Below are 26,126 nucleotides of genomic sequence, written 5' to 3'. Positions count from 1 at the left end.
CAGAGTAAGTGCCACAGCCTCTCTACGTACATTCTCTGTCTCTTTGCGTCCAGCCTGCGCCACACCTGCGACATCCAGGTGTGTGCCGGCTGTTTCCGTGACTAGTGCCCGAATATAGGGCCTGTTTACACTTTGCCCATTTCCCACCGAGTCAACTGCTGCGTGCATGTAGCTCATTTGCCACCAGATGCAAATCAACGTCACAATAATCTGTGTGTCCTTGAAATGAAATGATTTAAAGTTTATCCTTACCGCACCTCCCGTGTCCCACTGCTATAAACTTCATTATTTGCTCTAATGTTATACAGGGTGTTGAAAAAGGTACGACTAAACTTTCAGGAAACATTCCTCACACACAAATAAAGAAAAGATGTTATGTGGACATGTGTCCGGAAACGCTTAATTTCCATGTTAGAGCTCATTTTAGTTTCGTTAGTATGTACTGTACTTCCTCGGTTCACCGCCAGTTCGCCCAATTGAAGGAAGGCAATGTTGACTTCGGTGCTTGTGTTGACATGCGACTCATTACTCTACAGTACTAGCATCAAGCACATCAGTACGTAGCATCAACAAAAAATGGTTCAATTGGTTGTGAGCACTATGGGACTTAACATCTGTGGTCATCAGTCCCCTATAACGTAGAACTACCTAAACCTAACTAACCTAAGGACATCACACACATCCATGCCCGAGGCAGGATTCGAACCTGCGGCCGTAGCAGTCGCGCGGTTCCGGATTGCGCGCCTAGAACCGCTAGACCACAGAGGCCGGCTAGCATCAACAGGATAGTGTTCATCACGAACGTGGTTTTGCAGTCAGCGTAATGTTTACAAATGCGGAGTTGGCAGATGCCCTTTTGATGTATGGATTAGCACTGGGCAATAGCCGTGGCGCAGTACGTTTGTATCGAGACAGATGTCCAGAACGAAGGTGTCCCGACAGGAAGACGTTCGAAGCAATTGATCGGCGTCTTAGGGAGCACGGAACATTCCAGCCTATGACCCACGACTGGGGAAGACCTAAAACGACGAGGACACCAGCAATGGACGAGGCAATTCTTCGTGCAGTTGACGATAACCCTAATGTCAGCGTCAGAGAAGTTGCTGCTGTACAAGGTAACGCTGACCACGTCACTGTATGGAGAGTGCTACGGGAGAACCAGTTGTTTCCGTACCATGTACAGCGTGTGCAGGCACTATCAGCAGCTTATTGGCCTCCACGGGTACACTTCTGCGAATGTTTCATCCAACGATGTGTCAATCCTCATTTCAGTGCAAATGTTCTCTTTACGGATGAGGCTTCATTCCAACGTGATCAAATTGTAAATTTTCACAATCAACATGTGTGGGCTGACGAGAATCCGCACGCAATTGTGCAATCACGTCATCAACACAGATTTTCTGTAAACGTTTGGGCAGGCATTGTTGGTGATGCCTTGTTGGGCCCCATGTTCTTCCACCTACGCTCTATGGAGCACGTTATCCTGATTTCATAGGGGATACTCTACCTGTGCTGCTAGAACATGTGCCTTTACAAGTACTACACAACGTGTGGTTCGTGCACGATGGAGCTCCTGCATATTTCAGTCGAAGTGTTAGTACGCTTCTCAACAACAGATTCGGTGACCGATGGATTGGTAGAGGCGGACCAATTCCATGGCCTCCACGCTCTCCTGATCTCAACCCTCTTGACTTTCATTTATGGGGGCATTTGAAAGCTCTTGTCTACGCAACCCCGGTGCCAAATGTAGAGACTCTTCGTGCTCGTATTGTGGACGGCTGTGACACAATACGCCATTCTCCAGGGCTGCATCAGCGCATCAGGGATTCCATGCGACGGAGGGTGGATGCCTGTATCCTCGCTAACGGAGGACATTTTGAGCATTTCCTGTAACAAAGTGTTTGAAGTCACGCTGGTACGTTCTGTTGCTGTGTGTTTCCATTCCATGATTAATGTGATTTGAAGAGAAGTAATAAAATGATCTCTAACATGGAAAGTAAGCGTTTCCGGACACATGTCCACATAACTTATTTTCTTTCTTTGTGTGTGAGGAATGTTTCCTGAAACTTTGGCCGTACCTTTTTGTAACACCCTGTATTAAGGGTTTTCATCACTTTGATAACGTGTAGTTTCTATCGTCTCTAACTACATCTCTTTGGCTCCATCCGCCTTACACTCCCGTGTTTTCCATTCAGTACAAGAGGGTATGAAGAGGGATTTCCTGTCTTTAGCTGGACTTGCTCGTCAATACAGTGATGGAACACTACTGATGTGTTTTTTGTGTCTAAGTGGAAAGAGCTGTGATCAGCTGTTTCCATATGCACAGCTTGATCTGCACACACACACACACACACACACACACACACACAGCCATGCTGCTGCTACAAACATCAGCCCATTAGTAAAGACTCATCACATGTACACTCCACCTCGATCCACAGTTGTGTGATCAGCAATACCCATGGACACTGCTTTAAATGTAATTTTTACATGGCCATGATCCTCTTAACAAGCATTATCACATTAGTGAAGACTTATCACCTGTACACTCCACCTTTCTGCACAGGTGTGCGAGAAGCACACCCAGTTGGCACCGCTGGACTTCCACGTCTACATGACCACGCTCCATTTACACCAGAATGTCATTACTAATGATTCTTCATGTGAACACTCCACCTCACCGCACAGGTGTGTGAGCAACTGTTCCCACAGGCACAGCTGGACATCTACATCTCCATCTACACAAGAAGGCCAATAGTGATGGCGCTTCATCTGTACACTCCACATCGCACCACAACTGTATGACCCATAGTTAACACAGGCAGAGCTGTACAAGTGCATCTGCATCTACACAAGAAGGCCATTAATGATGGCCATTAATGATGGCTCTTCACCTGTACACGCCACATCGCACCACAACTGTGTGAACTGCAGTTCCCACAGGCACAAAGGGACACGTGCATCTGCATCTCCACAAGATGTTCACTAGTGATGGTTTTTGACCCGTACACTCAATATCACACCACAACTGTGTGAACCGCAATTCTTGTGGGCACAGCCGAACGTGCACATTGACTGTATCCACACCATCACAATCTGAGAAGAATATTGATGTACATACCTACAACAATACAGGGACAAATGACCTTCATTACCCATTGTTAAAAGTGTCACTGGCTGATAAAGGAGTTCAATATGTAACAACAAAAATTTTTAGTGATTTTTCCAATAACGTAAAATGTGTGGTAGATGGCGAATCAAGTTTTCAACCTGAACAGTTCCTTCTACTCTACTGACTAATTCTTGGTTCAAACTGGTAGCTAGTTAAGAAAAAAGTTGTGTTGTTACATGAGCAGGTTCCAACATAATGTGTTCATTAATGTTAACACTAATCATGTATATACACTGATCAACCAAAACATTGTGACCACCTATCTAATTTCCAGTATGTTACGGATATGTTGTGGTATGGAAGCAGTGAGGCTTTAATATGTCTCAGAAAGTATTCAACACAACATCTCCTCCAACAAGTTACCTAATTCCCAAGGAGGAAGATGAACTCTGACGCCACATCACAGATGTGTTCGATCAGGTTCAGATTTGGAGAACTGGAGAGCCAAGGTATCGATTGGAGCAAGCCAGTGTGTTCCTTAACCACTCTGTCACCCTCCTAGCCTTGAGACATGGCACATTATCCTGTTGAAAAATGCCACTGCCGTCCAGCCTTGCAAGAGGTCCACTGGATGCATGGATGCCCACGTGAAAGTTCCCCAGAGCATAATTGGGCCGCCGACAGTTTGTCTCCATCTTGTAGTACTGGTGTCAAGTAGCTTGTAGCTTTCTGGTTGTAAGAGGACGGATTTGCGCCCTCTCCGTTGTATGATGAAAAATATATCGGTATTTATCAAATTATGCGACACGCTGCCACTGCGCCAGCGTCCAGTGCCGTTGGTCACATGCCCATTTTAGTCGCAGTTGCCAATGTTGTGGTGTTAATATTGGCAAATGCTGGGTCGTCAGCTGCAGAGGCCCAGTGTTCAAAGTGTTCGATGCGCTGAGTGTCTAGACACACTTTGCCTATAATTTAAGTTTGATGTTAGTGCGCCATTTGTCTTGTTTTACCAGCCTGCACAACCTATGACATCTGACATCTATAACGAGGGGTTTCCGCTCAACCACATGACGTCTGGATGTGGTTTCACGTTAGCCACTGCACGCCGCCTGTCTTGTTGTACCAGCTTACCCATCCTACAACGTCTGACATCTGCAGTGAGGTGTGGCAGCCCAACCACAGGATGTCTGGACGTGGTTTCACTTTAGCCACAGTGTGGCACTTGACTTGTTTTACCTGTCTGCCCAGCCTACTACATCTTATATTTGTCACGAAACTTAGATGCCCAACCACATGACATCTGCACGTGGTTTCACCTTGGTTTCGCCACGTGTTGAAGACACTCACCACAGCATTCCTCGAACACCCGACAAGTCTTGCAGTTTCCGAAATGCTCTTGCCGATTCTCCAGGCCCTCACAATCTGTCACTGGTCAAACTCAGATAGACTACGCATCTTCCCCATTCTGCAAACGGACAGCACACTCACTGATGCATCATGCGTGTGTCTGACTAGCAGTTATGCCTCCCCAGGTGACGCTGCTATCGCCTGAGTGGGTTTATATTGATAGCAAGTCTGTGGCCATAATATTCTGGCTGATCAATGTATGTCACGTAAAACTAACTCGTTCCACATCATTTTGGTATAAGGGTGATATATGAAAGATGTAACTAACTGACACCTTATGCCCGTTAGTGATGACTCTTCATGTGTACATTCTACCTCACTCTACATGCACGTGACCAGCAGTTCCCATGGGCACAGCAGGACACGCACTTCTATACATCTATCCTGCATCTACACTAGAGGTTCGTTAGCAATGACGCTTTACCTGTCATTCCACCCCGCCAAACAATTGTGTGACCTGCAGTTCACGTGGTTGCGGCTGGACGTGTACATTTACGTGCCCACACTGCATCTACACTAGAAGTCCATTAGTGATCACCCCTCACGTGTACACTCTGTCTCCTGAAACAGGTATGCGACCAGTGGTTCCCGTGGGCACAGCTGGACATCCGGATCTACACGGTCCTGCTACTGCTGCCGTTGGTGCCCAGCTGCCTGCTGCGCAACCTCAAGTACCTGGTGCCCTTCTCGGCGACTGCCAACATTTGCATCGTGGTGGGCTTCGCCTGCACGCTCTACTACATGCTTCGTGACCTCAATGACCCCGGCGAGTTGCCCCTCAGTGTGGACGTCGCACGCTTTCCGCTCTTCTTCAGCACTGTCGTCTTCGCCATGGAGGGGATAGGAGTGGTGAGTCACTCTGCATTTCTCTGTTCATTCGTGGTTGTAGATACATTGCCTGACAAAAAAAGTGAAGCACTCAAAAGACATGGTCGAATGTCAGTTGCGAGGTTGTAACGGTACCACTGACCACCTCAAACGGCAACCAATGCTAACGTTATAATAAATGAAAAGCACTAGTTTGCTTTGTTCTACAATATTACTTTTATTGTGTAACCGGTTTTCGGCTTACAAGGCCATCTTCAGACATTTACAGAGTATTGTCACCAAATAAGTTAGAATGTTTGCAAACAACATTGGAAAAGAAGTAACACGTCTAGAACATTGACGAACTTCTACTGGTTAACACAATAAAAGTAATGTTGTAGAACAAAAGCAAACTGGTGCTTTTCATTTATTATAATGTTGTTCTTCTAAGAACCAACGGAAGATTCTGTTAGCATGCTAACGTTATACCTGTGCGAGGAATTTTTCGAAGTTGTGACCGTGAATTAACCTAATGGAAAGAGAGCAATCAAACTGGGATTCGTTTCCGAAACACTCCAGCAGAGTATAATCAATTAATCAATAGTAAACGGTGGTTCAGGAGTAGACTTCCTCGTAGCACAAAAGCAAGCTGTAACATCATATATTAAAAAAGGTCACCAGCCTAATTAGGCGTTCTTGTGTCAAGCAAAATGTTAAAGCAGAAGGCAGTGCTAAGGTAAACGTAATCTTCTTTGACACACACACACACTTACATCGGTTTCTACCACAACACAGTAACCTAACCTTGCAGGTAACTGTGCTACTAACAAACAAATGGCCAGTGAGATACTAAACAGTAACATATACTTCTCAACAACACGTACCTTAAATGAACTAGGTGTAACAGTTTATAAAGCCAATTACCGACACACATGAAACTAATAGCAATACTCAACAGGAAAAGGTTGAAATGATTCTGAATTTTAATCAGGCGATCTGCATTGCTTAGTACAGGGTCTCCATGCCTGTGCATTATCCAACGTGCATTGCAATTGATAACACTGCAAATAGTTAATCCTTAAACTCGATTTGAAGCAACTAAACAGAATGTAGATCTGACTACACTGGCTCTGAAGGAGCCTTTGCATTGCTTCATTAGCTATCCTAACACATGAGGACGCTTAAACTTTCATGATTTGAAGAATCATGCTCATTAACAAAACTACCACAGTATGTATGATAAATGGTAAGTATTCTTATCATTAATTATTAATTAAGTAAAGCACAACAAACTACAACTCTTGAAATAACAAATGTGCTTTCATAGGTAGTATTTTGACTTACTCATAAACATTATTGGCTGTGCAAATGATAACACAGTATTATATTTAAGTTCAAACACTTTCTCATAATAAATTAGGACATTCGGAGTGAAATTCACTAGGATAGGATTCTTGCCCAGGCTAGTGATTAAGGATAATCACGGGCGTAAGATAGAGTTTTTAGCAACAACACAATTATTATTAAAATCAACGAAAATTTCACAAATACCTTGTCCACAAACAGAGTTCCAACTGTAAACAATTTAGTGGAAGGATGGCAGCACTGGTGGCGCAATTTTCAGTGACTGTTAACGGTGCAGCGATGCAATCGTAACAATACTGTTGGCCTCGCCCTGTTACAAATCTTCTTGGCATCGAAATTATATTATTATAGGGCCAAAAGCCATGCCATGATGATGGGATCACCAAATGTGGCATCCGAGGGCCATAAGCTCTTCTGGCCTCAAAACATCATGAATATGAGCCACAATTATCCGCTGCTGCTAGCGATGCGTTAACCACAGCACTGCTCAGCCCACACTGCTTACCCGTCACAAAGGACGAGCTGCCACTTGCGCACCAACCACATCTTTCCCACTCCACCAGGCTACATCATAGCCGCGGGGCTTCCCCACATCTGGTACATTCAACCCTATCTTCCCTAACTATGTACCAAGTCATTTACAATACATTATATAACAATCATTTCAGCAGTTATTTAAATTCACAAGCATAATCTAAAGAACACCGTTCAAAAGTTCACATAACTGATATACGAGAGTTGTCCAGAAAGTAAGTTCCGATCGGTCGCGAAATGGAAACCACTGCGGAAATCCGGTAAAGCTTTGCACAGATCTATTGGGTACTGTCTAGTATGCCCGTTGATCATGTCGCATCGCTCTTTTCGGTTTTGAATGACAGTGAGCACGTAAAGGTGCGTAGGGAATAGCGTCTCCCACCGAGTATGATGGCCTGGTTAGAGATTTCGCCTGTGTTAAGCAGCTCACATAACACAACTGTCGAGCAGTTCCTTCCTCATGCCAATTCTCGGCCGCACTCTGCAGGGGAAATGAAGACGCTCCTGCAGCGTTTCCGATGAGAAGTTTTTGATCATCCACAATACAGTCCGTAATTGGCTCCCCCTGAGTCTCATCTCTGTTCACAAGACCTGCTGGCTATGAAGACAAATTTTTTCCACAGACAACGAGCTGCAGACCAGTGCAGATAACTGGCCGAAAGCACAGGCCGCTGCTTTCTATGACGAGGATATTGGAAAGTTTATACAATACTACAACAAAACTCGAAATTGGAGCGGCGACTATGTAGAGAAGTAGGTGGAAGGTGTACCTAACTGTTGCAAATAAAACGTTTATGGTTTTCACTGTGGTTTCCATCTCGTGACCGATCGGACTTCCTGAACAACCCTCACATATATATAAAGTCAAAGAACTTCCATGAAAGATACAACATTATACATAAGCAATACTACAAAATAGGTCAAAAATAAGTCTCACAAGGTGTCGGCTAAGTTGTTTATCACACCGATTTCCAGTGGCCTACAGGGAAAGGAACCTCCCCATAAGTTCCTGTAAATTTCAGAGAAACAATGTCATGCAATGGATAACGTCTTATTGAAGGAAAATTACTAGGCGTGTCCCAGTTAACCATGAAAGTAAAGGTACCATATCTCAAATGTATACAGGGTGGTCCAGTGATAGTGACCGGGCCAAATATCTCACGAAATAAGTGTCAAACGAAAAAACTACAAAGAACGAAACTTGTCTAGCTCGAAGGGGGAAACCAGATGGCGCTATGGTTGGCCCGCTAGATGGCGCTAACACCGTCGTTTTGGCAATTCCCGATTCTGGCGCAATTTGACTGCTACTGATGTGCAGATTAGCCGCGACAGCAGCTGAAACACCTGTTGTTGTTGTTGTTGTTGTGGTCTTCAGTCCTGAGACTGGTTTGATGCTCTCCATGCTACCCTATCCTGTGCAAGCTTCTTCATCTCCCAGTACTTACTGCAACCCACATCCTTCTGAATCTGCTTAGTGTATTCATCTCTTGGCCTCCCTCTACGATTTTTACCCTCCACGCTGCCCTCCAATGCTAAATTTGTGATCCCTTGATGCCTCAGAACATGTCCTACTAACCTATCTCTTCTTTTTGTAAAGTTGTGCCGCATACTCCTCTTCTCCCCAATTCTATTCAATACTTCATCATTAGTTATATGATCTACCCATCTAATCTTCAGCGTTCTTCTGTAGCACCACATTTCGAAAGCTTCTATTCTCTTCTTGTCCAAACCATTTATCGTCCATGTTTCACTTCCATACATGGCTACACTCCATACAAATACTTTCAGAAATGACTTCCTGACACTTAAATCTATACTCGATGTTAACAAATTTCTCTTCTTCAGAAACGCTTACCTTGCCATTGCCAGTCTACATTTTATATCTTCTCTACTTCGACCATCTTCAGTTATTTTGCTCCCCAAATAGCAAAACTCCTTTACTACTTTAAGTGTCTCATTCCTAATCTAATTCCCTCAGCATCGCCCGACTTAATTCGACTACATTCCATTATCCTCGTTTTGCTTTTGTTGATACAGTAAAGCTGCATGCCCTCGGGAAAAATTACGGCCGTAGTTTCCCCTTGCTTTCAGCCGTTCGCAGTACCAACACAGCAAGGCCGTTTCGGTTAATGTTGCAAGGCCAGGTCAGTCAATCATCCAGACTGTTGCCCCTGCAACTACTGAAAAGGCTGCTGTCCCGTTTCAGGAACCACACGTTTGTCTGGCCTCTCAACAGATACCCCTCCGTTGTGGTTGCACCTACGGTACGGCCATCTGTATCGCTGAGGCACGCAAGCCTCCCCACCAACGGCAAGGTCCATGGTTCATGGGCATTATCATTTGTTGCAGGTCGTGGTTGATATTTCACACGTGGCTGAACACTTTCTGTTTCCTTAAATAACGTAACTATCCGGCGAACGGTCCGGACACTTGGATGATGTCGTCCAGGATACCGAGAAGCATACATAGCACACGCCCGTTGGGAATTTTGATCACGATAGCCATACATCAACACAATATCAACCTTTTCCGCAATTGGTGAGCGGTCCATTTTAACATGGGTAATGTAGCACGAAGCAAATACCGTCGGCACGTTTCTTGATACCACGTACTTTTGTGACTATTACAGCGCCATCTATCACAAAGCGAAAAAAATTGTCCAACTAAAATATTCATATTTCTTTACATACTACACGGATATGTAATAAAAATGGGTGTTCCTATTTAAAAAACGCAGTTGATATCCGTTTGACCTTTGACAGCGCCATCTAGCGGGCCAACCATAGAGCCATCTAATTTCCCCCTTCAAGTTAGACGAGTTTCGTTCTTTGTAGTTTTTTCGTTTGATTCTTATTTCGTGAGAAATCTGTCCCGGACACTATCAATGAACCACACTGTATATTAATGAAGGCAATCATGCAACTACAAATGGAAACCGATGATCACTACAACAATTTAGTTTATTACCATAAAACGTCTAAAAAATTATTTACCTACTGAATGGAATTACTACTCTCACGGATTATGTCATGCTTAACCAATAATTATGTGGTGCAGGGAGAAAGGCATGAAACTTTACCGACTACATGACAGGTATCCAAACCCATCCAACCAAAAGGCTTACATGTAGACACATGTGGGGAAACGCACGTTCTGCGGAAATTATTATTGTGAAACCCCCACAGTCGCCGTTATTCGGATTTAAACGAAGATCCGTTTTTGTCACGGCTGCGGACAAACTTATCGACCTTAATGACAGTGAAAAATTAAACCGCGTGTACCTAATGGAAATTTGGGAAAAGCAATCGTCACCGAAGTTAATCTGGTGGTGAAGAGGGAGGAAAGGGTTACATCTAAATGAAAGGAAAAATGCAAATGAAACTGGTGGAAATTAATTTTGAAAAGGGGTAAAGTTAATAAAGAAAGTAAATGTGCGGCCGTTACGTTAACAATTAACTAGCGGTAATTAGATATTTGAGATTTGGGGGAAATTACGGTCGCCAGTCCTAAGGACAATTACTATAGTAACTGAAAAAGAAAGGTTATTACACATATAATTAGCACTAGAAGCGTGTCAACTGAAGGTTGACACGTATTTGCCAGTAACTAGCCGTCAGATCGTGGCTAGTCATGAACTTAACGTCATGAAAACGTTGCAAAATCTCCTCCATACTCTCTGGTCTGTCTGTTTCGCGTTGAACGACCCTATTCAACGTGCGTGCGTCAATCACAATACGCACACTACCATCCCGTTTTGCTACAATGACCAAACAGTTATTGTATGGACTCGTACTTCTTTCAATCACTCCCCATTCGATCATCTTATCTATCTCCCGTTGCACTGCTTCCTTTTTGGACAGCGGTATAGCATACGGTGTCACGAAGAATGGTTCGTGCGGAATTACATGCAACTTGCATTTATATCCTTCCACAAGTACCGGTTTGTCTGAAAACACACTCTTATTCCTCATTATCACTTCATACAGGCTTCGTCTTTGTTCGTGTGTTACGTTTGACACACCGTCTACAATACTTTCCAATCCACTTTCTGCACTATTGTCAATGCCGAGATTCCTCACACTACAGTAGTTCAGATTCATACCTACGTCAATACCATCCGGCCAGTTAATGTGTACAGGCTGGTATTGCCTATGCACACCGTCTCCTGCCTCGTCAAAACTAACTACTATTGCTTTATCTTGTGACGTACATGTCAAAGTTTTGCTTTCGCAATTAATCACTGCACAGTACTTTAATAGCCAATCTAACCCGATAATTACTTCCGTAGTTAAGTCTGGCACGACGACAAACTCTTGTTCAAATAGTGCCCCACATATCTCGAAGTTGACAAAAATCTGTTTTGTGACCGGTTTACTGGCCTTCCCAGTAGCACCGATAATTTTCACTCCTGTTACTGGCATAACTACGATGCCAGGTCTGTCTTTCAGTAACTCAAATTTTTCCCAGATACAGCGCTCAATTCTGCACCGGTGTCAATCAACACGTTTAGTTGTAGGTCGTGCATATTAACAGACACTACTACCTGTCTACACTTGTCCTCGACTGTTTCTTTATTTTCCCACAGTAAATCCTCGTCTATATCCAGGTCATTCCAGAAAAAAACCATCCGGCTTTGATCCTAAATCCGGCTTATCTGGCGGCCTTTTCAGCTTCTGTTCACATACAGTTTTAATTTCAACACGTTTGTCCTGAGGCTTAGTCTGTAGCTTCGCCTCCAATACCGAAACCTTTTCCTGTAACTCGTCAACTAGTGAGTGTTGCTTTGCTATCAATTCATTAATTGTCACCTTCGTTGATTCCTCTTTGGTCAGATTGATCTCATCTGCCAATCTACCTGGAGGAATGTGCCCAGTAGTATCTGAAATTACTTCCTCTAGATCTGCGCAACCCACACTGCTATCGTCTGACCGTATAATGTCAGCTCTAACCTCATACACGCTGTAATCTATGTGCTTTTCTACCAATCGTGTTCGGCTATCACTAATATTTTCGCAATCTTTCTCCTTAATACTCTCGCAATGTTTAAACTGGAGGTTTTCTACCACTATAACTTTCGGTAAAGTCTGCCGGTTAGGGCCAGAACTTTCCGTTACTACTTCAACATCCAACTCCTGCGGGACGAAACACGACGAATCTTGCTCGTGCTCCCCATTAACATCAACTATTTCTAGTAAAGTCTGTCGGTTAGGGCCAGAACTTTCTATCACTTCACAAATACTATCTCCCTGTGGGACGAGACGCAGCAAATCCTGCCCGCACTCACCATAAACACTTCTCCCGTACAGGCCCCTATAATCTCTTAGTTCGTGGTATAAGCGACCGAACTGCCTTAACCAGACCTCATCCCTCTCTGCATCCCCTCGTTCAATGACGAACGTGTAATACGACATCTGATCTTCTCTCAACAATTGCGAATCATTCTTAAATTCAATCTCCATTTCCGCTGTGGGTGTTACAGCTGCCACTTTATAATCGTTTTCCGGAACACTACTTAAATTGTTCTCACTGACAGTGAATGTATTTTCTACTGCCGTGTCCACAGCTGATCTACTACTTGTTGGCGCACTCCTTTCTCTTAAGACTGGCACACTCTCCCACCCTTGAATATTCCATACGGGATTTTCGTAACGACGACACCTGGATTTTCTCCTGTTATTGGGCCTCCAAAATTTCTCCACGCCCGGTCGGCCCCTCACCGGCGCGGCTAATGGTTTCCCTGTCTCGTCCCAGCAGATACGCTCCCCGGATGCTGCTGAGGCGGCTGATCACACCCTCTGGCGTTATTACTATTCTGCGAAGCCCGTATCACGCTAGTATGATACTGGTTTCCGTCATTCCTGTTATTATTTGCATTGTACCGATTGTTATTACGGTCCGAACCATTATTGTTATTGCTGCCATGGTTGCGGTATGCATTATTCACATGGTTATCGTTGTTGTGGTTGCTGTGGTACCCGTTGTTGTTACCACGGCTTCTACCACTATCGCGATTATTGCGCCAATTGTCCTCGTCCTCAACTCTTTCCAGGAAATCATTGAGTGTCCTGTAATTGCTTCCTATGTAGCGTTTTGTATCATCTGGAAGCTTCTTGTAGAGTTCCCAGACTATTTCAGATTCCGTGCGGCGATCACGCAAATATTCCAACTTGCGGATCCAACCCTCACAAAACTCCTTCATCGAGCCGCGCGAATTCGCACCGAAAGGCCTCGGTACGACAAATTCGCGCCAGACACTTTGCTGTTTTTGCTCTGACCAGTATTCAGCCAGAAACAAATTTTTAAACTCGTCAAAAGTCAGGTTGGTAATGTTGAGGTTTAAGTCCCAACGCTTGGCATCACCAGCCAACACATCAATAACCGCATTAATTTTTCTCTCATTAGTCCATGATCTGGGTAAAACTCTTTCACAATTTTTAATGAAATCCGTCGGGTGTATACCGCCTTTTTTCAAGGGGTCGAACCACTCCTCTTTCGTCAACAATTCCGAACTATGTGCACAGATTGGCACATAGCTCTGTTTTTCGTGAAGTTTCTTTTCTAATTCCAACACTCTCGTAGTTACTTGGCAAGTGGTTGTCGCAAGCGTTTCTACTTCGCTTTTTTTTCTTCGCAGGTATTAGCCTGCTTCGTCACTTTGGTATCTACTTCGGATACTAAAGCCTTTAAAGTTTCCACCTTCTTTTGATCCTCTTTTTTCACTAATTGAATTTGTTCAGTCACCTTATTATCGATGATCGGAGCAACTGCTTCTCCTACACTTTTCTCGATTCTGCTAATTTCGGAATAAAAACGAGTATTTATGCTCGCAACTTCCGCCTGGGCGCCTATCGTTTCCTGTTTAAGATTACCGATTTCGGTATTAATCACAACAATATCTTCTTTGATTTTATCAACTTTTGTGTTAACAACTCCAACATTGTTGTTAACAACATTAATAGCTTTGTTCTGATTGTCTAGCTTCCGTTCAGTTTTTTCAGACTGACTCGTGATTTCGTTAATCAAAACATTCAATAAATCAGTTAAATTCCCGGAAACTACCGGTTTTACTTCGTCTTTAATTGTCCCCCCGTATTCGTCATCAAGGGATTCACATTTGATTTTCACTTCCGATTCCGAAACATTTTCTAAAGTTTGGAATTCCATTTCTGCTCTTTTTTGCGTTTCGGCGGTCGCGTCTTTCATGCTAGCCGCCTGCTCCAAACAATGGGTTCCGCGGTGCGCGTTTCCCACTGTTCGACCAATTGTTCCGTATCCAAGTCTACCAAATTTTGGTAATTGTTGCCTTCACTCATTTTAATAATTTTCAATATAAATGCCATATCTCAAATCTAATTAGGATTCCTCTCACTAATATTCTCGCTGACGTATCGACCATTTCGTAACCAGTACTTTGTTACGAGATTTACAAAATGCAAAATTCGTGTCCAGAACAACCTCAGATCCGAAGATTGCCCTGTCACGGTCGCCACGTGTAACCTCCCCCTCACTTATCGACCTTAATGACAGTGAAAAATTAAACCGCGTGTACCTAATAGATATTTGGGAAAAGCAATCGTCACCGAAGTTAATCTGGTGGTAAAGAGGGAGGAAAGGGTTACATCTAAATGAAAGGAAAAATGCAAATGAAACTGGTGGAAATTAATTTTGAAAAGGGGTAAAGTTAATAAAGAAAGTAAATGTGCGACCGTTACGTTAACAATTAACTAGCGGTAATTAGATATTTGAGATTTGGGGGAAATTACGGTCGCCAGTCCTAAGGACAATTACTATAGTAACTGAAAAAGAAAGGTTATTACACACATAATTAGCACTAGAAGCATGGCAATTAAAGGTTGACACGTATAGTGTGAAAACTGAAAGTTTGTCAGAAGTAATAAATTTGCTACACTCTGACTTAATTTAGCAAAAGAATTAATAAAACCGGAAAATTGAAAGTTAATTTAGTGACTGAAATTAATAGTGAACTTTGTTTCTGAAGCACCTCGAAATTTAGTAAAATACGGTTAGTCTTGGACTACCTCAACAATCATTTCAAAAGCTACTTGAATCTACACAATTTAGAAATAAGAGATTTAACTTTGAACTTGAATTAAATGATTCTGAACAATTAACAATAGTAAAATTTAGTATGTACCAAGCTGAGCTGCAGTCACAGGTAAGCTAAAATACGGTAACAAAACTCGCACTCAACAAAGGTTCATGCTACGTTGCTGTAATTTTGTGATTTGAACAGTTTGAAAAGCAGGGGTCTGCCATACAGTTCTAAAACTTTACGTGCTTCCAGTCTTCCTTGTTGGTTGATTGAAGGTTTGAAGCCGTCGATCGAGGAGGTGGCGACAGTCACTCATTGTCGGCCGTCGCTGTTGCAGAAGCTGGATGCTGGCGCGCCTTCTTCTCGACGCGGTCACCAGGCGAAACGGGCTCTTGATGTGCGCCAGCTAATGCTTCCCGTCCGCGACAACGTGTCAGAAACTATCATAGCAAGTCGAGCGCAATTACATGCTGCCCAACCCCGAAAGCGCGGCAACTCGCGGGAGAGTTACACAACACACCTACTCCACTGCACCACCCCCGCCAGACTCTCTCTCTTCCCGCGCTCCACGCGACAGAGTTAACACTACCAAAGATCCTAAACACTTTTGTTCTCCACACGACCTATCGATGTATTCGGTCGATAGCATAGTTTTCCCTAGGCCAGACCCAGCGTATAAATACAAATAATATTCACAAAACAAATCAACATAAATGCATAAATATATATATACAAACAGTAAAACAGTTACAATATACAAAGACACAGAAATGTTATATCTTCAGGTAACAAAATAAGGAAAAATCTATAGTACAATAGATGGAAATAGGATATGCATTTCCGGCGTTACATCCTCACCAAAATAAAACGAAAAGAGAAGAAGGAGTAATGAGCTGTGATATCATTGGCAGTAAAGAATCAACAGTGCTGATTACTGGGATGTGCATACACTATGTGCTCAAATGTATACGGGCACCTGTCTGAAAATGATTTACAAGTTCATGGCGCCCTCCAGCGGTAGTGCTATAATTCAGTAGGCTGTTGGCCCACCCTTAGCCTTGACGAGAGTTTCCACTCTCGCAGGGATACGTACAATCAGGTGCTGGAAGGTTTCTTGGGGAATGGCAGCCCATTCTTCACGGAGTGCTTCACTGAGGAGAGATATCGATGTCGATCGGTGAGGCCTGGCACGAAGTCGGCGTTACAAAATATCCCGAAGATATCCTGTAGGATTCAGGTCAGGACAGTGCAGGCCAGTCCATTTCAGGGATGTAATTGTCGTGTAACCACTCCGCCACATGCCATGCATTATGAACGGGTGCTCGATCGTGTTGAAAGATGCAATCGCCATCCCCGAATTGCTCTTCAACAGTGAGAAGCAAGAAGGTGCTTTAAACATTAATGTAGCTCTGTCCTGTGATAGGGGAGCAAGCTCCCTCTATGAAAAACACGACCACACCATGACACCACGGCCTCCGAATTTTACTGTTGGAACTACACACTCTGGCAGATGAAGTTATCCGGACATTCATCATACCCACACCCTACCATCGGATCAACACACTGTGTACCGTGATTCGTCACTCTACACAACGTTTTTCGACTGTTCAATCGTCCAATGTTTACGCTACTTACACCAATCGAGGCGTCGTTTGGCATTTACCAGCGTGATGTGTGGCCTATGAGCAGCCGCTCGACCATGAAATCCAAGTTTTGTCACCTGCCGCCTAACTTTCTTAGTACTTGCAGTGGATCCTGATGCAGTTTGGAATTCCTGTGTGATGGTGTGGATAGCTGTCTGCCTATTACCCATTACTACCCTCCTTAAGGGTCGGCGGTCTCTGTCAGTCAACAGACGAGGTCGACCTGTACGCTTTTGTGCTGTACGTGTCCCTTCACGTTTCCACATCACCTACACATCGGAAAAAGTGGACCTAGGGATGTTTAGGAGTGCGTAAATCTAGCGTACAGACGTATGGCACAGGTGACACCCAATCACCTGACCACGTTCGAAGTCCGTATGTCTGATGACTACTGAGGTCGCTGATATGGCGTACCTGGGAGTAGGTGGCAGGACAATGCAAGCTAATATGAAAAATGTATGTTTTTGGAGTGTCCGGATACCTTTGTTCACATGGACTATTACATTATACAGTTTGCATGACTCTTCAGGCATAAGGTACCACGTAACTACCATCAGCAGGTAAGCAAATGATTGGAACTGAAGTATTCTGGTATGCTGAATGGCAACCAGAGGGCAGTAAAGCTTTGTGTCGTGTAGTCATCAAGGATACACGAGTGGGCCTTCGGCTCCGAAAACCGATAACGAAGATGTTTTGTTGAATGGTTCGCACGCTGACACTTGTTGATGGCTCAATATCGAAATCTGAAGCAGTTTGCGGGAGGGCTGCCCTTGTGTCACGTTGTCTTCACTCGTCGTTGGCCCCATTGTTGCAGGATCTTTTTCGGGCCGCAGCGATGTCGGAAATTTGATATTTACGGTATACTCGTGAAATGATCGTACCGGAAAATTCCCACTTCATTGCTACCTCGGAGATGTTGTGTCCCGTCTTGATAACCTGCCGTTGTGGCAGCTGTGAACGACCTAACAACTGCGCCAGACACTCGTCTTATATAGGCGTTGCTGACTGCAGCGCAATATTGTGCCTTTTTTCATCCCTCTGTATGAGAATACGCATGCCTACACCAGTTCCTTTGGCGCTTCAGTTTGTGTCTTCTACGATATATGGGCCAAGGAACGAAAGTACTCTTTTGGTTTACCGGCCAGGGTGGCCAAGCGGTTCTAGGTGCTACAGTGTGGAACCGCGCGACGGCTACGGTCGCAGGTTAGAATTCTGCCTCAGGCATGGATGTGTGATGTCCTTAAGTTAGTTGGGTTTAAGTGGTTCTAAGTTCTAGGGCACTGATGACCTCTGAAGTTAAGTCCCATAGTGCTCAGAGCCATTTGAACCATTTTGAACTCCTTTGGTTTCTAGTGGATCGGAAGATGGCGTAAGCGTTGGGAGGTATAATGCCTAGTAAAACAAAATTCAAATCTTCAGTTGTTCCTTCCGTCCACCAGCTCTCATTCTGTTGCGTTTTTTTTTTTTTAAATTTAAAGCTAGAATAATGCGTTTCCATTCATTGTTAAATTTCTCTAATGACGACGTTGTCGATGGAATGTTAAACGAGAATTGTTAAATTTGTTGTGGCGTAGCAAGACAGCCACGCCACGGAAGTAGCCGGAAGGCACGCGTTTAGCTCACGCAGGAAAGAGATAGGTCTGTAACAGGATACGTAATGAATGCTATAAAGAAAAGTACGTAGCTTCTGGAATACTTAACTTTAATCCATCGTTGGTACATCGCTATTGACGATATAAGTGAGACTCCATAGATACATGCAATGTTACTAATGGCGCCTTGCTAGGTCGTAGCCATTGACTTAACTGAAGGCTATTCTAACTATCTGCTCTGCAAATGAGCGAGGCTTCGACAGTGTGCATCGCTAGCTACGTCGTCCGTACAACTGGGCGAGTGCTAGTACGTCTCTCTAGACCTGCCGTGTGGTGGCGCTCGGTCTGCTATCACTGAAAGTGGCGACACGCGGGTCCAACATGTACTAATGGACCGCGGCCGATTTAAAGCTACCACCTAGCAAGTGTGGTGTCTGGCGGTGACACCACATTCCTCCCCCGCAAATCGGCGAACGGTCGTGTTATAAGGCTTCCGCCCACCGTGGGGAGGACCCCATGTTGACGTATGCGATGAGGTGGGTAGCCTAACAACAGGCGAGGCTGTGCCACCCGCACCCGGCCATTTGGTCCGAGGGGAGCTAGGAAACGCCTGAAAACCTAGTCCAGGGTGCACGTCAACATGCGGTGTATGCGCCCTTAGAAATAGAGGAGGGGCCGAAGGGTCAACCTCCATTGCGTCGGGGCACCCGACTGGCGAAGACGACATCTGGTCTGGAGCGGGCAAGAGTTCCATGGCGGAGGACATCTGGTCACGGGAAGCGATCGGTGGCGCGTGACCCAGGGAGGCGCCAGGCGGTTGCAGCGACGCGTCCACCGCGGGCGGCGGCGGCGGCGGCGGCGGCGGCGGCGGCGCGTCGCCGTGGGGCAAAATGGAAGGCAGCGTCGGTAACACCTGGGGATGAGGTGAGCCAGTAGATGGGTCCCCAGGGCGCTGACCGGACGGCACCGTCGCTGAAAGCAGACGGGGAGCGGCAGAACCCGTGCGACGACAGAGGCGCAGCTGATTGAGATGCCGACGCACCTCACCAGAGGCCCCCAAAAACAAATACATAGCGCGGCCGAGGCAGCGAAGAATGCGCCCTGCGAGCCAACGCTGTGAACCGCGATAGTTGCGATAATAGACAACGTCGCCTGGAGCAAAAGCAGGAGTCTGCCGCTGCACAGGAACCCGATGCGGCGGATGCAGCAAAGACATCAAGGTTCGATGAGGACGACCGTGGAGCAACGCAGCTGGCGAGCGACCATCTCGGGGCTGAGAGCGATACGAAGACAAAAGGAGCAAGAACGCGTCCTCCCGAGAATGCGACTCTTTCAACTTCAACATCTGTGACTTGAAAGTCCGGACCAATCTTTCAGCGGCACCGTTTGACTGAGGCGAAAACGGCGCGGATGTCAGATGTTGAATACCATTGGCCGTGCAGAATGACTGAAATTCTGCGGACATGAATTGTGGGCCATTGTCGGAAACAATAGTCTGTGGAAGACCTTCAATGCAAAAAATAGCGGATAAGGCTTGGATGGTGGCAGAAGACGTCGTGGAAGACATCCGGACAACAAAAGGAAAATTACTGAAAGAATCGACCACAACCAACCATTGAGCATTTCAGAATGGACCAGCAAAATCGATGTGTAAACGTTGCCAAGGGGTAGTGGCGTTCGGCCATGCAAAGAATTTCCGCGGTGATGCGGATTGTTGTTCGGCACACGCCATGCAAGAAGAGCACATATTCGTAATCGCAGCATCGATGCCGAACCAAGTACAGTGCTGACGAACAAGTTGTTTCGTGCGCACGATACCGCAATGCCCTTGGTGAAGAAGCCGTAAGACAGAGGACTGTAACGAACGTGGGACCACGACTCGGGACTGATCATTATCAGAACGCAACAACAAAACACCACGTCGTACAAAAAGTCTCTCCTTGTGAGCAAAAAATCGGCGAACCAACGGATCCGCGATCCGTGACTTTGACAAGGGCCATTGCGTAGCAACAAAACGCAAAACGGTAGCAAGGACAGGGTTAGCAGCTGTGGCCGTAGCTACACGACGAAAATCAATTGGAAACGATTCGACCACGTTATCGGTTTCCGCATCAATGAACATGCAAGCAAGATCGGAAGAATCGAATGCTTTATCCTCAGCAACAGGCAGACGGGACAACGCATCAGCGTTGCCATGCTTAGCAGTGGACCGATACAAGATATCGTAGCTGTACTGCGAGAGGAAAATTGACCAGCGAATAAATTTCTGCGCTGTACGTGGAGGTACAGGCTTGTTCGGATGAAAAAGCGATGTCAAACGTTTGTGGTCCGTGATGATGGTAAAGTGACGACCATACAAGAAACATGGAACTTAGTAACACCAAATACGAGAGCCAAAGCTTCTTTCTCTATCTGGGAATAATTTCTTTGCGCAGACGAGAGCAATTTGGACGCAAAGGCAATAGGGCTATCATGCGATCCATCTATGTGCGCAAGCACAGCTCCGATCCCGAAATCCGATGCATCTACCATCAACAAAAGGGGTTTCTGGGGATCGAATGGTGTAAGGCAAGTATTTGAAAGCAACGCCGATTTCAACTGGCGAAAGGCGCGCTCGCATTCCGTCGTCCAGACGAACGGAACACCTTTACGGCGTAAGCGATGAAGTGGAGCTGAAATGGAAGAGACATGCGGGATAAAGTTATGATTATAGTTAAGTTTTCCCAACACACTCTGTAGCTGCTTCAAATTCTGCGGCGAAGGCAAGTCGTGTATGGCACGGAGGTGCTCTGGACTCAGATGTATGCCTTGTGCATTTACGACATGTCCCAGATATGGTAAGTCACGAGCAATAAAAACACATTTGTCCTTCCGCAAGCGAAGACCATTTTGTCGCAATACCTGAAATAATGTTCTTAGATTTGCGAAATGTTCGTCGGCTGTCCTTCCGGAGATCACAATAACGTCCAGATAGTTCACAGCAGTAGGGACCGACGCCCAAACAGTTTGTAAATATTGCTGAAACAATGCAGGGGCGGAGGCACACCCGAATGGCAGTCTTTTGAATCGGTACAAACCAAGATGCGTGTTAACCACCAAGACACGCTGGGATTCTTCGTCCACTGGTATTTGCAAGTATGCATCTGCAAGGTCCAACTTTGAAAAATAATTACCCGGGCACAGTTTGTCAAAAAGATCTTCCGGGCGGGGTAAAGGATAAGTTGCAATGACTAGTTGTGGATTCACAGTGGCCTTGAAGTCCATACAAAGTCTCAGTTTTCCGGAAGGTTTTGGCAAAATTACTAAGGGTGAGGCCCAGAAAGAAGCCTGCACACGTTCAATTACACCTTGTGATTCTAAATCGTGTAATGTTCTTGCGACCTCATCACGCAATGCGTGGGGAATATTGCGCGCTCTGAAAAATTTCGGTTGCGCGTTGACTTTCAGTTCCAAATGTGCTTCATAGTTCTTAGCGCAACCAAGGCCCGGCGCAAAAATGTCTGCAAATTCTTCACATAGACGAGAAACACTGGCTGAAGGCACAGTCTCGTTCACTGATAGTACCTGATTGACTATAGACATGTTAAACAATTGAAATAAATCTAAACCAAACAAGTTCACTGCAGTAGAAGAACGAAGAACGTAAAATGACACAAGTTTTGTTTGTCCCTTGTATGTTGCAAGAAGGCTGCACTGTCCTAACACAGGGATAGGCTGTCCTGAATAACTAGTGAGCTGAACATTTGCGGCACGCAACGAAGGTTTGCCCAGTTGTTTGTACGTGTCGTGATTGATCAACGAAACTGCAGCTCTGGTATCGAGCTGGAATGGGATCACTTTGCCTTCAAAGTCCAAGTCTACAAAAAGTTTATTGTCCTGCTGACGACAAGAGCGACTTTCTCGTGCAATTTGAACTGATACAGGTACAGAAGCACTTGCGACCTGACGGGATTTCCGTCGACGGCGACGCACACGTTTTGTGGGACGAACACAGTCACTGTTAGAGAAAGTGGCACTGGGCGGAGGGGAATTAACTACATGAATGTCCATGGGCGAAGGTTCACGAGCCTGATTGTCCATGGTTCGATTCCGGCGCGAAGCAAAGGGCCTGGAATGGTTGTGATTGCCTGATCTGAGCTTTTTCTGGCAAACACTTTGAACATGTCCTTTCTTATGACAGTAAAAGCAAATAGCTTGGCGTGACGGGCAATGTTCACGCGAATGTCTAGTCGCACACTGCGGGCTTGATTTCACTGCATTTGCTCGCTTACACGGCACACGTGGAGAGATAGGTGGCAGCTGCGCGGACGATCGCGAGGGCTGTTTATCGTTCCGTGCAGTGCGCCCGGCGGGCCGGTTAATGTGACACACGGCTAGCGAAGTTTCAAATGATTCCTGTGCAAAGTCAAGTGTGTCTTGCCTATCTAATATGTCTGTCACTTGTTGAAGGGAGGGATTAACTAGTTTCAAAATCTGTTCCCGTATACGAACATCAGAAACGTTCTGTGCAATTGCATCACGTACCATTGTATCTGAAAAAGGGAGTCCACATTCACACTCGAAAGCACAATCCCTTGTAAGGCCTTGCAAAGTTGCAACCCACTCCCGATTAGTTTGACCGGCCGTACGTTTTGTACGAAAGAGCGTATACCTTTTTGCAACTACATTAACTGTTTCCTTGAAAGAGGCATCTAAAGCAGACAAAATTTCTTCGTAGGACAGAGTTGCTACGTCGCGTCGGGGAAACAATTTCACTATCACATGGTAGGTGGACACACCTACACAGGCCAATAAAAAAGGCTGCTGCTCGGTACCTTGATTTCTGTAGGCGGCGAGATGGAATCCAAATTGGCGTGACCACTCCGTCCATGTTTCCACGTCCGCTTGAAAATTACGGAATGGGGGTGCAACTGCATGTTGTGGCTGCAGTAGCAGTGGAGCGGCGGCTGCCGCATCGTTTTGCATTGCACGTTGACCCCGGACGAGCTGTCCAAGGGCATCCAATAACGCCTGCGTCTGCTGATTCTGCAAGCGATAAAATTCGGAAAGTACATCTGGAGATTGCGGCGAAGCCATGACACAAGCAAATTAATACAAACTCTATTGGCTCGTCGCCAACTGTTGTGGCGTAGCAAGACAGCCACGCCACGGAAGTAGCCGGAAGGCACGCTTTTAGCTCACGCAGGCAAGAGATTGGTCTGTAACAGGATACGTATGGAATGCTATAAAGAAAAGTACGTAGCTTCTGGAATACTTAACTTTAATCCATCCTTGGTGCATCGCTATTGACGATATAAGTGAGACTCCATAGATACATGCAATGTTACTAATGGTGCCTTGCTAGGTCGTAGCCATTGACTTAGCTGAAGGCTATTCTAACTATCTGCTCTGCAAATGAGCGAGGCGTCGACAGTGTGCATCGCTAGCTACGTCGTCCGTACAACTGGGCGAGTGCTAGTACGTCTCTCTAGACCTGCCGTGTGGTGGCGCTCGGTCTGCTATCACTGAAAGTGGCGACACGCGCGTCCGACATGTACTAATGGACCGCGGCCGATTTAAAGCTACCACAAGTGTGGTGTCTGGCGGTGACACCACAAAATTCATATATATTTCATTTATAATGTGAATATTTTTGAAGAGTAATATATTTATTTGCATTTTATTTGTACCATAGAGTTATTTAGTACTCGCTAAATGGTTGCTTCCAAACACGCCTGAGGTATCCTGTACTTTTAGCCTGTAATGTGATACACGGCATGTCATTTCCGTGTAAATCGTGCATTTGATGTAGGGAAGATGAGTTAAATAATTACCTAGTCTCTGTGGAGCCGGTCGTAACAGAGACATGAGGTGCGTAACATTCCGCAGGCTGCAGCAACCACAGCAGTTCTGAAACACACTGATTGTGTGATGATGTCTTTGCAGGTGATGCCGGTGGAGAACGAGATGAGGCATCCGCAGCACTTCCTGGGATTGGGAGGCGTTCTCAACATCGCCATGGCGGTCGTCGTCTCGCTGTACGCCCTCATCGGCTTCTTCGGCTACGTCACCTATGGGGAGAACACCGCGGGCAGCATCACCCTCAACCTGCCCGTCGACGAGGGGTCGGTAGTCTTCCATCTCTGTTCTCAGCTGTACCACGACGTCATAGTGCAATCTATTCCTGTGCAGTAGGGGCGCCACACTAAAATACGTGGCAGTTATGACATTGTTCGCTATACCGAGCAGTTTCGTATTTGTTGTTGGTTCGCGCTTACACAGGCTGATTCAGCTGCCCCTATCGATGTAGTTTTATGCAACCAGCAACGTTACAGTGAAGTGCCAAAGAAACTACGTATTCAAATACAGCGATATATGTAAACAGGCAGAATACAGCGCTGCGGTCGGAAACTGTCATCGAGCGCAAAGTCGTAAGAGACTGTGAAAATGCGCTGGTGACTCCTGTGCATAAGAATGGCTAAAGAACGGACCCGCAAAATTACAGACCAATGTCCTTAACATGGCATTGCTGCAGAAGTCTTGAACATATTCTCAGTTCGAACATAAAAAATTTCCTCGAGACGGAAAAGCTTATGCACACGAATCAGCCCGATTTTATAAAGTATCACTCGCGTGAAACGCAGTTTGTCCTTTTCTCACACAATGTACTGCGAACTATGGATGAAGGGCAACAGACAGTTCTATATTCCTATATTTCCGAAAAGCATTTAACTTGACACCGCACTGCAGACTATTAACGAAGGTACAAGCGAAGGGAATACGTTCCCAGATACGTGAATAGTTCGAAAACTTCTTAAATAATAAAACCTAGTATGTTATCCTCTATGGCGAGTGTTCATCAGAGGACCGTTGCTATTTTCTGTATATATAGATGATATGGCGGACGGGGTGGGCCGCAATCTGCGTTTGTTTGCTGATGATACTGTGGCATACGCCAAGGTGTCGAAGATCAGTGACTGTAGGAGACAGAACATCACTTAGACAAAATTTCTAGTTGTTGTGGTGAATGAGAGCTAGTTATAAATGTAAAAGAAAAAATGTAAGTTGCCGCAGATGACTAAAAAAAAAAAAACAAGTAATGTTCAGATGCAGAGTTAGCAGTGTCCTGCTTGACACAGCCACGTCGTTTAAATATCTGAGTATAACGTTGCAAAGCGATGTGAAATGGAAACAGCATGTGAGGACTGTGGTAGGGAAGACGAATAGTCGACTTCGGTTTACTGGGAAAATTCTAGGAAAGTGTGGTTCGTCTCTAAAGAGGACCGCATATAGGACGCTTGTACGGCCTATTCTTGAATATTGCTCGAAGTTTAGAATCCGTAGCAGGTAGCATTAAAGGAAGACATCGAAGCAGTTCGGAGGGGGGCTGCTAGTTTTGTTACTGGTAGGTCCAAGCAACATGCAAGTGCTACGAACTTGCTTCGCGAACTCAAATAGGAACCCTAGGGGGAACATGATGTTCCTTTCGGGGAAGATTATTTAGAATAGGAATCCGTGGACCATGCACGTCAGCAGGGGATTGTTCAAGCTGGTGGGGGCTCTGTAATGGTGTGTGTCGCATGTCCAATTGGAGTGATATGGGACCCCTCACACGTCTAGATACGACTCTGACA

The 26,126-nt window shown here is 45.3% G+C and overlaps 1 protein-coding gene across 1 annotated transcript in view; it reads left to right on the top strand.

Moving 5' to 3' along the window:
* The window catches only part of LOC124789108 (proton-coupled amino acid transporter-like protein pathetic), a 109,437-nt gene that overhangs the window by 71,008 nt on the left and 12,303 nt on the right, over positions 1-26,126 (top strand). The window contains exons 6-7 of the mRNA XM_047256396.1: positions 5,090-5,368; positions 24,439-24,617. Coding sequence (XP_047112352.1) covers positions 5,090-5,368; positions 24,439-24,617 — 458 coding nt within the window. The remainder of the gene's footprint in view (positions 1-5,089; positions 5,369-24,438; positions 24,618-26,126) is intronic.

Source organism: Schistocerca piceifrons, chromosome 3 (genome assembly GCF_021461385.2).
Source record: "Schistocerca piceifrons isolate TAMUIC-IGC-003096 chromosome 3, iqSchPice1.1, whole genome shotgun sequence".
Taxonomy (NCBI): Eukaryota; Metazoa; Arthropoda; class Insecta; order Orthoptera; family Acrididae; genus Schistocerca; species Schistocerca piceifrons.
The sequence above is the reverse complement of the archived record's forward strand: the minus strand, read 5'-3'. Positions and strand labels throughout refer to the sequence as shown.